The following is a 13,250-nucleotide window of genomic DNA, read 5'->3' as shown; positions in this document are numbered from 1 at the left end:
ATTGACCAACCGATCTTGCTTTTCACGGCGATTGGCTCTCCTGGCTTGCCAATTTTCGACTCCATCGGGGCAAATAAATGAGGTTGTCTAGTCCTAGCAGTATCCTCACAGGCTCATTTGCCGCTTCTTCAATTGGCACACCTTTCAGGTGTGGGTATTGCTGCTGTAGATAACGATAGGACTCTCTTTGAGAAGGAAGCACAAGCTTTTCCACGGTTCGTGCTCCCTTAGTAGAAAGCTCTCTGATGATCCTCTTGTGGATAAGACGACATCGATTTTCCTTGACTTATCTTCCCGTCGTTCGACGTCTGCACTCCAGCTCACCACTAGCGGCTCATTCACGCCTTGAATGCAAGCGCATCAGCAACTTCATCCTCAATAATGTTCCCGAAGCCCCTTCGTCCAGAAAGGCCACCGTATCATAAGTACGATCACCCGCCGATAACGTAACTGGCATCGTTCGAAAAACCGTGGAAGGATATTTTCCACGATGTGCGTTGCACGCAGCTTCCACTAGGGTAGACGTCTGATGCAGCAAAGGATGGTGGTGATCGTTGCATCCCTCAAACCGCATGCACGCCTAAACCGACACACAGCTCTTCCGTGATTGTTCAGACAGTTCTCGCACAACGAATTTTTCCTTACGTAGTCCAGCCGGCTTAGTACTGAAAGATTCTTAAATTCGTTACATTCTCTCACCTTGTGCGAAATGCTGTTGCAAACGTAACACTTTTGACGTCCTGTTTTCGATTGCATGATGATTTAGGTTTGCACGGGTCCCGGAACGGAAATTTCCTCTGTTGGTCTTGTGGCTTCCAAAATCCTTCACTTCCGTGATATCCTCCGTAAGGGCAGTCAGGTAGCTTTAAAACACTTGTAGAGATTTTCCACGCCTATGTCGTTTATATCTTACCCAATCCAACTGGTAACCTGGAGGGAGCTTCTCCTCCAGCTCTTCGACGAGCAACGGATTGCTTAAATGCTCCGTCAGCTTCGCACCCACGATGTGTCCGACCAATTGTTTCACTGCGAGTCCGAACGTTATAAACGTCTCCAGTCGATCAGCATCCGGAGCAGGTACAGCTCGAACCTTGCGTAACAGCGCCTTCAGGATACGACGAGGTTTCTCAAATAAATTTCGCAGCTCCTTTATTATATCCGGAACAGCATCCGCGAGCATCAACGTTCCATTTACCGTCCAATGCGTCTCCACTTAGGCTTTGTCTCAATCGTTGTAAGTTTTCGAGGTTAGAAAAGCCACATGCTTTTGTCGTGTCCTCGAAACAGCTAATAAACGCCGGCCAATCCTCGGGGCACCACTAAACGGGGTAATGGCATCGATAAACGTTTACGTGCCGATTCTTGACGACGCGTAAGGGGTTTTTCTTCAACCTCCGTTTCCATATCACTTTCAACGAGCTCACGATCACCGCTAGATAAATCCTCACTCGCCGTGCTGCTCTCATCCTCGTCCATCCCCTTTGTTGCACTACGACTTGTCACGCAAGGGTTATCAACGGGACGACGCTGATTGCGTTTCAATTTGGATACCTCCAAACGCAAATTCTCAATCTCGTTATCTTTCACTCGCATCTCTGCGTCGTATTTGGCTACAAGCGCATTGATGCTTTTCTCCTTGCTCGATTTCGTTTACTTCTTTTCTCACCGTTTAGCTTCAGTTGCTGCGCACCACGTGTCTGCTTAGTGGTGTGCGTCTGCTGCGCCGATTCTCGTTCCTCGATCATCTCCACTCTCGCTGCAACGGCCAATACGGCATCCACAACGTCGCCGGTCTCGTTCTTACTTTCGGGAATACGCTGCGTCGTCGGCTTCGATTCCCGTGACGGTCCAGCCTCTTCGTCGTGCTTCGTTTTGCGTTCCATCATCTGGCAGAACAAGCACTCGATGCAGGTAGAGATTCACGATCACTTTTAGTATTGTGTTAACAAACTAATTTTTATTGTTGAGTAGCGTTACGATGCGGAAAGTAAATATTTTTGCAAAACCTTTTTTACATGCACTTTTGAAAAGATCGCATAAAAAAATAGTTTATTTGCTTCCGTATCATTCGACTTTCTTTTTGCTACTGACCTTTCTTCTCTCTCTCTCTTTCTATCTCTCACGCTCTCTCGTTTGTCGCTCTCATTTCTATTTTTCTCGCAAATCGTACTTTTTGCGGAAGCAGTTTACCGCGTTCTAGAAAGGCCTATTTACCTCGTCTATAGACCGATATCGGATTCTGCGGTCGTACCTTACAACTGTATATTAGTGTATTTTGTATTTATATATTATATAGTAAATATAGTTCACTTACAGTACCTTTATTATGCATCGATGTATTCAGGAATGCTTCTTGGAGTCAGGAATTTTTTTTCGCACTTCCGTTGCAGTCGGGGATGGTTTCTTAACTTCCGTTGCAGTCAGGAATGGATTGGAACTTCCGTTGCAGTCAGGAATGGTTTAAAACTTCCGTTGCAGTCGGGAATGGTTTGAAACTTCCGTTGCAGTCGGGAATTGTTTCATCATATTTGTCACTCATTACAACTTTGACACTTTTCATCACATCACTTTTCGTTTTAAATGTTTAATATTTTGCGTACTTGTTCTTAGGTTCACTGCACGTATTGCTTGCCTTCTCATTGCTGCCTTGTACTCTTTCCAGAGTATTATTACGAGCTTAACAACAATGAGTGCAAGTATTAGCCAGAGCTTCCAATCATGCTCTTCGTGATCATGGCTATGTTTTTCAAGCGTGTTAATTACGTTAACTTGGGCATCACCTGTAACGGCGGTGTGCCTGTTATATGACCGACACATTTTAAACGTCAGGGAACCGTTTTCTGACACGATCACTGTTTTGATTTCATTCCCTTCACAGATAACTATTTTCACAGGTTTTCAACATTGTTTTTCAAGATAACTATTTTTCACAAATTTTCCACATCGAAATAAAAGTTTATCGTCATACTTATTTCTTGGATGACGTCCGTTGTGGCTTCTTCTATATCAAAGTCTGATTAGTACCGTTGCCACCGCTCTTTTTCACTCGCGTCACTAATTTCTGGATTCTTACCAATATATCGTTCAATTCGTTCTCCATTTCTGCGCGCGTCATTTTCATTCACTAAGTTTTTACACGTCTTTTTATTCACATCTATATTGTTTTTTTTGTTTTTAATTATAATCACTATTCTTCCATTGACATGTTCTTGGCGTTACCATTAATCAATTTCACAACACTTGACCACAGTAAATGTGCTCGCACTAGTTGGTGTTGCACTTCTTCTAGTGGCAAGTTATTCTCCATGGAGCTTACCAAGATTGAAATTGCGGTTTCGTGGAGCTCATCTTTAACCTCCTCTTCGAGCTCAGATTTATCGATTCTATTCTTTACTATGTGAAGTACCCAATTGATACTTTTGACTAAATCTGACTCGATAGAGTCACTCATTATGTATGGTTTTTTTTTTTTGCACTTTTCCCCTATACTCAGATTTAAAATCAGCGAACAACATATATTCAACTCAGCTATGCTATAAAAATTTCCGATTACTGAGGAGAGCACATTGCGTACTGTTTCACTTTTTACGTTTCACTTTTCACTGTGTTCACTGTTTCACTGTTCTACAACATCACGTTTACGCGTATGTCCTGTCACGGTCGCCATGTAATAACTCGGACCTTTTTGATATTTATATGATCTTAGTTCCGGACATGATGCGTTCTATTTATTAGTTTCATTAGTTTCACGTCAGGCGAGATACCTGAAGCCGTTTTGCCAATGTTGCATTTTGTTGTGGGAACCGAAATTGTCATCGGTTCCCTGTTATTTTGTAAGGTGGCAAAATGTGGGAACCATTCGATAGAGTCGCGGACACGCGTCTCTTATTGCACACTGCAACCGCAGTCCGTTTTGGCGTTAGCTATTCCGGTACTGGGCAGTGCGTGTGCGTATCGAAATTAGACCTGTCTAGACGGTGTGGAATGTTACCAGATGCAACAGTAGAATTTCACACATTTACCGATGCTTCTGAGGCCGCCTACGGAGCATGTGTCTACGCTCGTTGTGAAAACGCGGCGGGAGAAGTCCGCATCAGCCTATTAGCTTCGAAGTCTCGAGTGGCACCACTGAAGCGCGTCACGTTGCCGAGGCTTGAACTAAGCGCAGCTGTCCTGGGCGCCCATCTGCATCATCGCGTCAAGGAGGCAATGCAGATCGTGTGCGCCGAATCGTTTTTCTGGTCCGACTCAACAGTTACGCTAAAATGGATTGCGTCACCTCCCAACTCCTGGAAGACGTTCGTGGCAAATCGCGTAGCTGAGGTGCAACACTACTCTCATCCAAGGCAATGGAGGCACGTTCCTGGCACATCCAATCCTGCTGACTTGGTTTCCCGAGGCATGTCGGCAGCACACTTCACGCAGAATCAGCTTTGGAATAACGGTCCAGATTGGCTTGTGCAACCTTCGTCCCATTGGCCCAGCTCAGATCCAGAACCAAGCGATGAGGCGGACCTAGAAACACGCCAGGTGAGTGCCGCTTTAGTTTGTACACAAACTCATCCATGGTTTGGCATTTCTGCATCCTTCACTAGAATGGTACGCATCATTGCATACTGCATACGGTTTGTGCGCAACACCAAGCAGAAGGCGCGATCACAGCGACCGATACCGCACACCAATGCATCCAAAACGATCACGCCCAAGTACGTGGATGCTGCAAAAACTGTGCTTTGCAGACTAGCCCAGCAAGATGCATTTTCCGCGGAAATCAAGCAGCTAAAAAAGGGAGAAGCATTGATGAAACAATCACCTTTACGAAAACTTACCTCATTCCTGGATACAGAAGAGGTAATACGGGTGGGAGGACGATTGAACTTGTCGCAACTACCGTATCAGTCCAAGCATCCAGCTGTTCTACCGACGAACCACAAATTCACTCGTCTACTTGCGGAAGATTATCATGAAGAGATGAAACATGCTAGTGGAAGGCTATTGCTATCCCGCATTAGAGAGCTGTATTGGCCACTGGACGGACGTCGCTTGGTAAAAAGCATCGCAAGGAACTGCTTCCGCTGTATTCGGCAAGATCCCATACTCGCCCGGCAGCCGGTTGGCCAGCTTCCACCATCCCGCATCACACCGAGCCGACCTTTTTCTGTAACCGGAGTGGATTACGCCGGTCCATTCTACTTGAAGCCAGCGCACCGGAAGGCAGCAGCTATTAAGAGCTATCTGTGCGTTTTCGTGTGTTTCGCTACGAAAGCTGTGCACTTGGAACTCGTAGGAGACCTCACAACGGCGGGATTCTTAGCAGCGCTACGCCGATTCACATCACGACGCGGATTGCCAGCCCACATCCATTCTGATAATGGGAAAAACTTCGAAGGCGCAGAACGTGAACTGAAGGAGTTTTTGAGCTGTTCAACGACGAACAACACCGCAACACCGTGGCTACCAGATGCGCTGACCGGGGAATCACTTGGCATTTCAACCCACCAAAGGCTCCACACTTCGGCGGATTATGGGAAGCAGCAGTAAAAACGGCGAAGCGACACCTCTATCGTCACCTGGGCAATACGCGGCTGTCGTACGAAGGCTACTGCACTGTGCTCCACCAAATCGAAGCAGCGATGAATTCCCGTCCGCTGTTGCCTTTGTCCGACGATCCCAACGAGCTAGCTGCACTCACACCGGCACACTTCCTTATTGTACATCGATGTTCGCCGTGCCTGAACCGGACTACACCAGCTGAAATCCTGCACGCTGGATGATCTTCAGAAGTGGCAGCTTTTGGTTCAGCGTTTTTGGAAGCATTGGGCCACTGAGTATCTACAAGAAATGCAAAAAAGTTATGCAAGTGGTGGCAGCAACAACAGCAACATACTTCCCGGCAGGTTAGTGATCCTCATGGACGAATCGTTACCCACCACCCGTTGGCCTCTCGCGCGTATCGTTGAAATCCATCCCGGTGAAGACGAGATAGTACGCGTCGTTACGCTTAAGACAGTTAAGGGAATAATTACGCGACCGATCACGAAAATATGCGTTTTACCGCTCAGAACTGATAGCGAAAACCACGTGTAGTCTAGAAAGCAACTTTTTGTTGACATTGGTCAAGGTGGGGAGGATGTTCGAGCAGCTACGCGAATCGTGCAGATTTGAACTGCGGATCGGATCACATCCGCGCCCGTTGATGTACACATCTCTATCGATGTTAAATTAATAAATAGAGGGCGAAAAGGCTTTTTCTCTCTCTTCATCACCAGCAATTTCTTACAACGGCTTCGGTAATTATTAGCAGCAAAAACCAAAGAAAGAAAAGGAAACTTTATCCGAAAACTATTCGCGCGACGAAACAGTGTTGATTACAGACCATTAAATAAAGTAACCGTTCGTGATAATTTTCCATTGCCTCTTATAGACACTTGCCTAGAACATTTGGAACATAAACAATACTTTACGTTATTAGACCTCAAAAGCGGATTTCATCAGTTAGTTATGCATGAAGAATCGATTAAATATACGGCGTTCGTTACTCCTGATGGGCAGTACGAATATACTCGCATGCCCTTCGGATTGAAAAATGCTCCGGCTGAGTTCCAACGCTTTATTAATTCGGTACTTAGAGAATTTATAGATCGAGGGGAATTGGTAGTGTATATAGACGACATTTTGATTGCTTCAAAAGATTTCGACCAACATCTCGAACTGATCGGACAAGTGTTAAGCGCGATACGCAAGAATGGTCTGGAATTACGACTCGACAAATGCAAATTTGCCCAAAGGGAACTAGAATACCTTGGTTATACTGCAAACTGTTTAGGAATACGTCCGAGTGAACATCATATAAAATCAATTAAAAACTACCCCTTTCTTCATAACAAGAAACAAGTTCAACAGTGCTTAGGCTTATTTTCATTTTTTCGACGGTTCGTTCCATCTTTTTCAAGTATTGCAAAACCGCTAACAAACCTATTAAAAGAAAAAGTATCATTTGAGTTTACTAATGAATGCATTCAATCATTCGAGACTTTACGAAATAAACTTATTCAATCACCTGTGCTGTCAATTTACGACCCTAGTAGAGAAACGGAACTACATTGCGATGCAAGTTCTACTGGTTTTGGATCGGTTTTACTACAAAAACAAGACGATGATAAGTTTCACCCAATTGCTTAATTTTCTAAAACAACATCAGACGATGAAGCCAATTACATAGTTATGAGCTAGAGACACTTTCAGTAATTTATGCACTCAAAAGATTTCACACTTACGTCCATGGCATTCCCATAAAAATAGTGACAGATTGTAACTCACTGGTCCAAACACTGCAGAACCGCAATGTATCAGCAAAAATCGCTCGTTGGTCATTATTCCTAGAAAATTATGACTATTCAATGCAACATAGGCCGGGATCATCTATGCCTCATGTAGATGCGTTAAGTCGAATAGAACACGTAGCAGTGATAGATGATCTTGATATAGATTTCCAATTACGGATTGCACAAGCTCGTGATGTAAATATTCAAAAATTAAAAACTGAACTACAATAAGGTCAGTAAGTGATTTCACTCTTCGTGATGGAGTAGTATACAAAGAGTCTTCACCAGGTCGATTTAAATTCTATGTTCCATCATAAATGATTAACAATGTAATTCGCTATATTCATGAAAAAATAGGACATCTGGCAGTAGATAAATGCTATTTATAAGTCAATAAGAATTATGATTTTCCACAAATGAAAACTAGAATTCACAATTACATTAAAACTGTATGAAATGTGTAATATATTCAGCCCCCGTGAAAACTAATCATAAAAACTTATACACTACACCTAAAATTGCCAATCCCTTTTTTTACGTTGCCGTGTGATATGTGGCCGAATAAGTGTTTACGACACAACGTAAATTAGATAAGCTACAATAAATAAAGTTAATTTATTTCCGCCTTGTTACTGACACCACACCACATTCGTTGCTAGCTGTATCCCGACTGCCGCTCGCATCCCGATCGTGTAACGAGTAAGAATCAGGATCGCGGATCGGGACGAATCTCTCGCTAGGACACTCGTGCCCATCAACCGACGAGAGAAAAACTCTCGCAGAGAGGGCGCGTGAGTACCCTGCACGTACGCACCCAACATCTCCCCTCTTTTAAAAACGCCTGTACAGGTCGAACCTACTGGGCGGCCTTCTATGCCTAGAAGAGCGACGTGGTTCTCGGGTTGGAGCTTGTACCGGAATTGGGGAATTCGTTGGATGCAGCGGTTCCGCGTTTGAGGCCGTACGCGGATCGATGACTGCTGACGTTTGTGGGTGTGATGCAGACGATACGCTCGTGTGTGTGATGTAGTATGCTGTAGCGATGCTGATGATGGTTTGGCTGTTGAAGTCGTCGGTTGCGGAGTAAGGTGGTAGGAATCCAAAAGAATATCTAGCGGTAAACCGTCAGACTCCGATGATTCACGATGACGATGATGATGACGTTCACAGCGCTCGCGCAGCTGGTTCACGTGGCTTCTTATGGTCTTTCTATCGACTGTCCTGACGTTGTACATTACGTTTCCAATGCGGCTAACAATGGTCCCAGCTGTCCAACTCCAACCGTTGCGAGAGTAACACTTAACATATACCAGGTCGGACGGGCGAAATTCCCTGCGTTTAGCTGCTACTGGACTGTCTGTTAACCCTCCTGCGAGTGGTGGACGTAATAGGTCTAAGGTTGTACGCATTGGTCTGCCAAACATTATCTCCGCTGGTGATTTTAGCCCTTCTAACACGGAGCTCGGAGTACTTCGGTAGGACAGTAGGAATGCATCCAGCGCCTCTTGCATCGTTCTCCCATCGGCTGATATTTTCTTAACGGTCCGCTTGAAAGTATCAACGAACCTTTCAGCCTGCCCGTTAGACTGCGGATGATAGGGTGCCGTCGTTATGTGCTCGATGCCGTTCTGGAAGCAAAAAAACTTAAAATCTTCGCTCGTAAACTGCGTACCGTTATCAGATACTAGAGTGGTTGGTACACCGAACCGGGCGAATATTCCGTGTAAGATGCCGATGGTTGCTGCGGATGTAGTGCTGCTCGTTCGAAATACTTCAGGCCATTTCGTGAACGAATCTACTACGATGAGGTAGAAATCTCCATCTAGTGGACCAGCATAGTCCACATGAATGCGCTGCCATGGACCTGCAGCTTTTGGCCAAGGAACGGGGTTTGAGTGAGGGGGTGATCGTGCAACTGCTTGGCACGCGTTACATGTTTTGTCCCATTCCGTGATGTCAGCGTCCAAGGATGGCCAATAAAGGTAGCTTCTGGCCAATGCTTTCATCCGTTGTATGCCAGGATGACCGTGGTGTATTTGTTGCAGACATTGCTGTTGTAGGACTCGAGGAATCACCACCCTCTCCCCGAACAAAATACAACCATCAACGGTTGATAAAGCATCCTTGCGTGCGAAGAAACGAGACAATTCCCCTGTGTAGGTTGCATTACTGGGCCATCCTTCACGTATGTAATGCACGAGCTTTTGCAGTAGGGGGTCTTTCCGTGTTTCTCTGATAAGGTCTGCAAAATGAAGTGGAGTGTTATGAATCGCACTTACCACCATTGCTTTGATGTCTGTTTCTATGCATGCGATCACGGTGTCTTCTTCAGGTTTGGCTTGTGTGTTGATCAGGCGCGAAAGCAAGTCAGCGTTTCCAAAGTCATCGGTGCGTACATACTCCATGCTGAAATCATACGCTAGAAGAGTGAGTGCGAAACGCTGCAAACGGTTTGCGGTGACGGTCGGGATACCCTTCTTCGAGCCGAAAATATGAAGAAGAGGTCGATGGTCCGTTTGAAGAACAAAACGCCTGCCGAAGATCATTTTATGAAACTTTTTTACAGCGAAGATGATAGCCAAGCCTTCGCGATCGATTTGGCTGTAATGACGCTCTGCTTCACTGAGGGCGCGGGAAGCATGTTGAATTACGCGCATTGCACCTCCAGGATACGCGTGGCTAATCGTTGCGCCAAGGCCGATGGACGAAGCGTCTGCAGAAACGATTATCTTCTGCCGTGGATCATAGTGCGTTAGAAGTAGGTCGGACGATAGGAGAGACTTGAACGTTGCGAACGCCTTTTTGCATTCTGGCGTCCAGCAGAATGAATTATTTGCCTTAAGCAAATTGTCTAACGGATATCGCAGCTTCCTCATATTCGGGATGAACTTCCCGTAATAATTAATTGCTCCCAGAAATGATCTCACACCGGATATGTCTTTCGGTTCAGGGAGCTTCTTTATAAGCTCGATTTTTGACGGATCTGGTCGTAACCCGTGGCTATCGATCACGTGTCCAAGGTACGTGATTTTCTGCTGTTTAAAAGCACATTTATCGGATCGTATCGTAAATCCATATTCTTGAAGCCTGTGTAATACTTCTGCCAAATTTGTGTCATGCTCGTGTTCGCTACTTCCTCCTACGATGATATCGTCAAGATATCCTGATACGCCCTTAAGCCCTGCGAGCATTGTATCCATAAGTTGCTGGAAGGCAGCAGGAGCAACTTTGATGCCGGGCGGTAGGCGGTTGTAGTGGTACAAGCCTCTATGGGTATTTATGGTAAGTAGCGGTCTGTATTGAGGATCGATTTCGACTTGGAGAAAGGCGTCCGTTAAGTCGATTTTGCTGAACATGGTGCAGTTGGATAGCCTTGAAAATATGTCCTCTGGGAGTGGTAACGGGTAATCATGTGGTCTTAGCGCTTCGTTCAACCCAGTGGAATAATCGCCACATAGCCGAATTTTCCGTTTGCCTTCTTAACCACTACTACCGGTGCTGCCCATTCAGAAAACTTTACAGGTGTTATTATGCCCAACTTTTCTAGCCTATCAAGCTCTAGATTTACAGGCTCTTGCATAGCGTATGCAACGGGTCTTTTTGGACGAAAGACTGGACGGCAGTTGTCTTTCAGCGTCAAGGTAACCCCTGCCTTTTTACATAGGCCTATTCCTTGAAAGACTGTTGGGAACCGTTCTTGCCATTGCTTCGGCGTGGTAGACGTACCTGTAACGTGGCAACAAAAACTGTCCATCGGAACCGACCATAGAGCAAACGCGTCGATAACATCAGCACCTAAAAGTAACAAACGCGATTTAGAGACGCGAATCACGGTTTGCTTTGCCTGTCCATTCACTTCGACAGTGCACGGAAACTCTCCTTCCAAGGATAGGTTAGCACCTGAGGCGGTTCTAGCGATTACGGATGGTGCTGCTAACTGGGGACTGCCAATGAGCTTCCACGTTGTGTGATCTATCACAGTAATGTCGGAAGCCGTGTCCAACTGCATACGAACCGCTGTACCATTCATCGTAAGTGACACGAATCTGCGCCGTTGCTGTACACTCTGGACGTTCACTGTCACCATCCTTAATTGTGTTTTAAGCTGCTTCCAGGGGCGTTTGCCGGGCTTACGGGATCTTATGGTGTTGCAATAGCCTTCTTTGTGGCCCGTCCGGGAACAAGTTGTGCATCGGTGTTGCTTGTACGGGCAATCGCGGCTCCAATGCAGCCCTCCGCACGACCAACACGGGGTAGTAGGATTGTCGCGCTTGGGTTGGAACTGACATGGTGCGCGATGCATTTTTGTGTTTACTGCTAGAACACGCTCTGGTACCGGTGCCTCGATCATTGCGCTATCCTTTTTCAGGTTGATTAACCGATGGCACTCTGAAGAAAGCTGTTGCAAGGTCAAGGCCTTATCCTCAATGCGGGCTAGCAGTCGCGTCCTGATGTCTGCGTCGATCTCGTCTTTCAACCCGCACACGTACAGCAAACACTTGAACTCTTCCTCGTTCAACTTCTTTAGCTCGAACTCGACACACGCCTTGTTAATTCGACACGCATAGCTGAGATGATCCTCGGTCCGCGTCTTCATGATCTGCAAGCATTTGAACCGCTTGCTCAGCAGTGATTCTTGGGTGTCGAACAGGCATGTAAGTTTTTCCACAGTCTGCTCGAGTGAAAAATCCGGCGGGCGGCTCGGCATGATGAAGCTTAAGTAGCGATCGTGCTCGGATGGTCCCAGTTTGCGCAGCAACAATCGCACTTTGGCTGCGTCGTCGATCCTTGCCGCGTCCTTCTGGAACAGGTCGAGATAGCGTGAAAACCAGCTTTTGAAGGTTATACCAGTCTCCTTGTTGTATTGAAACTCTGAAATGTGGTGAGACAGAGTATCAATTATTTGTTCAGGCTGCAACGTGGTGGGTGGGGCGCATTGGCTCGGCATGCGCGCGTGAAGAAAATCATTAAGCAGCTGCTGCTGCTGTGCCATTTGCTGTTGAAGCAAATTCATCATTTGCAGCATCGTTGCACTATCCGCACTGCTAATGATGCCTGGTGACGCATTGATTAGCGATGGCGTCGACGTAGGCTGCGATGGCGTCGACGTAGGCTGCGATGGCGTCGACGTAGGCTGCGATGGCGGCTGGATTATCATCGGCGGTACTGCTGATGCTCCTTCTCGATGCGCGAAATTTGGCATAGACACGCCTGGTACGCTGGCACGATTTTGCGATAATCGGCGCGGGTCAACGTCCGCAAAAATCCATCTGGTTTGCGTCGGCTTGCTCCATCCTACGACGCTTGCGACACGGTGGTCCTATGTTTGATACACTTGCACACGTTAAACTGAACACACGTTAAAGTAAATTGTTCTCGTCGCCACTTTTACGTTGCCGTGTGATATGTGACCGAATAAGTGTTTACGACACAACGTAAATTAGATAAGCTACAATAAATAAAGTTAATTTATTTCCGCCTTGTTACTGACACCACACCACATTCGTTGCTAGCTGTATCCCGACTGCCGCTCGCATCCCGATCGTGTAACGAGTAAGAATCAGGATCGCGGATCGGGACGAATCTCTCGCTAGGACACTCGTGCCCATCAACCGACGAGAGAAAAAACTCTCGCAGAGAGGGCGCGTGAGTACCCTGCACGTACGCACCCAACACCTTTGATACATTACATATCGATTTCATAGGTCCTCTTCCTTCAATAGATTCAAAGAAGAAACATTTGCTAGTAGTTATAGATAGTTTCACAAAGTTTACAAAGTTATACTCAACAATAGCTACAAGCACCCGTGAAGTGTGCAATGCTCTTAAATTATACATGTCATATTACAGTCGCCCTAAGCGAATATTTAGCGATAGAGCTACATGTTTTACGTCCGACGATTTTTCAAATTTTGTATCATCACG

At 46.0% G+C, this 13,250-nt stretch overlaps 2 protein-coding genes across 2 annotated transcripts; one reads left to right on the top strand and one right to left on the bottom strand.

Annotated features, from left to right (window-relative positions):
• Positions 1 to 3,984: 3,984 nt before the first annotated feature.
• LOC121602690 lies at positions 3,985 to 5,541 on the top strand. Its single transcript, XM_041931463.1, has one exon. The coding sequence runs from the start codon at positions 3,985 to 3,987 to the stop codon at positions 5,539 to 5,541; it is 1,557 nt and encodes a 518-aa protein (XP_041787397.1).
• A 5,450-nt stretch (positions 5,542 to 10,991) lies between these two features.
• Positions 10,992 to 12,483, bottom strand: LOC121602691. The gene is made up of 2 exons (XM_041931464.1): positions 11,641 to 12,483; positions 10,992 to 11,120 (listed from the first exon to the last, which is right to left on the bottom strand). The coding sequence occupies exons 1-2, from the start codon at positions 12,481 to 12,483 to the stop codon at positions 10,992 to 10,994; spliced, it is 972 nt and encodes a 323-aa protein (XP_041787398.1).
• Positions 12,484 to 13,250: the final 767 nt, after the last annotated feature.

The sequence above is a fragment of the Anopheles merus genome, unplaced genomic scaffold, assembly GCF_017562075.2.
Source record: "Anopheles merus strain MAF unplaced genomic scaffold, AmerM5.1 LNR4000571, whole genome shotgun sequence".
Taxonomy (NCBI): domain Eukaryota; kingdom Metazoa; phylum Arthropoda; class Insecta; order Diptera; family Culicidae; genus Anopheles; species Anopheles merus.
The sequence above is the reverse complement of the archived record's forward strand: the minus strand, read 5'-3'. Positions and strand labels throughout refer to the sequence as shown.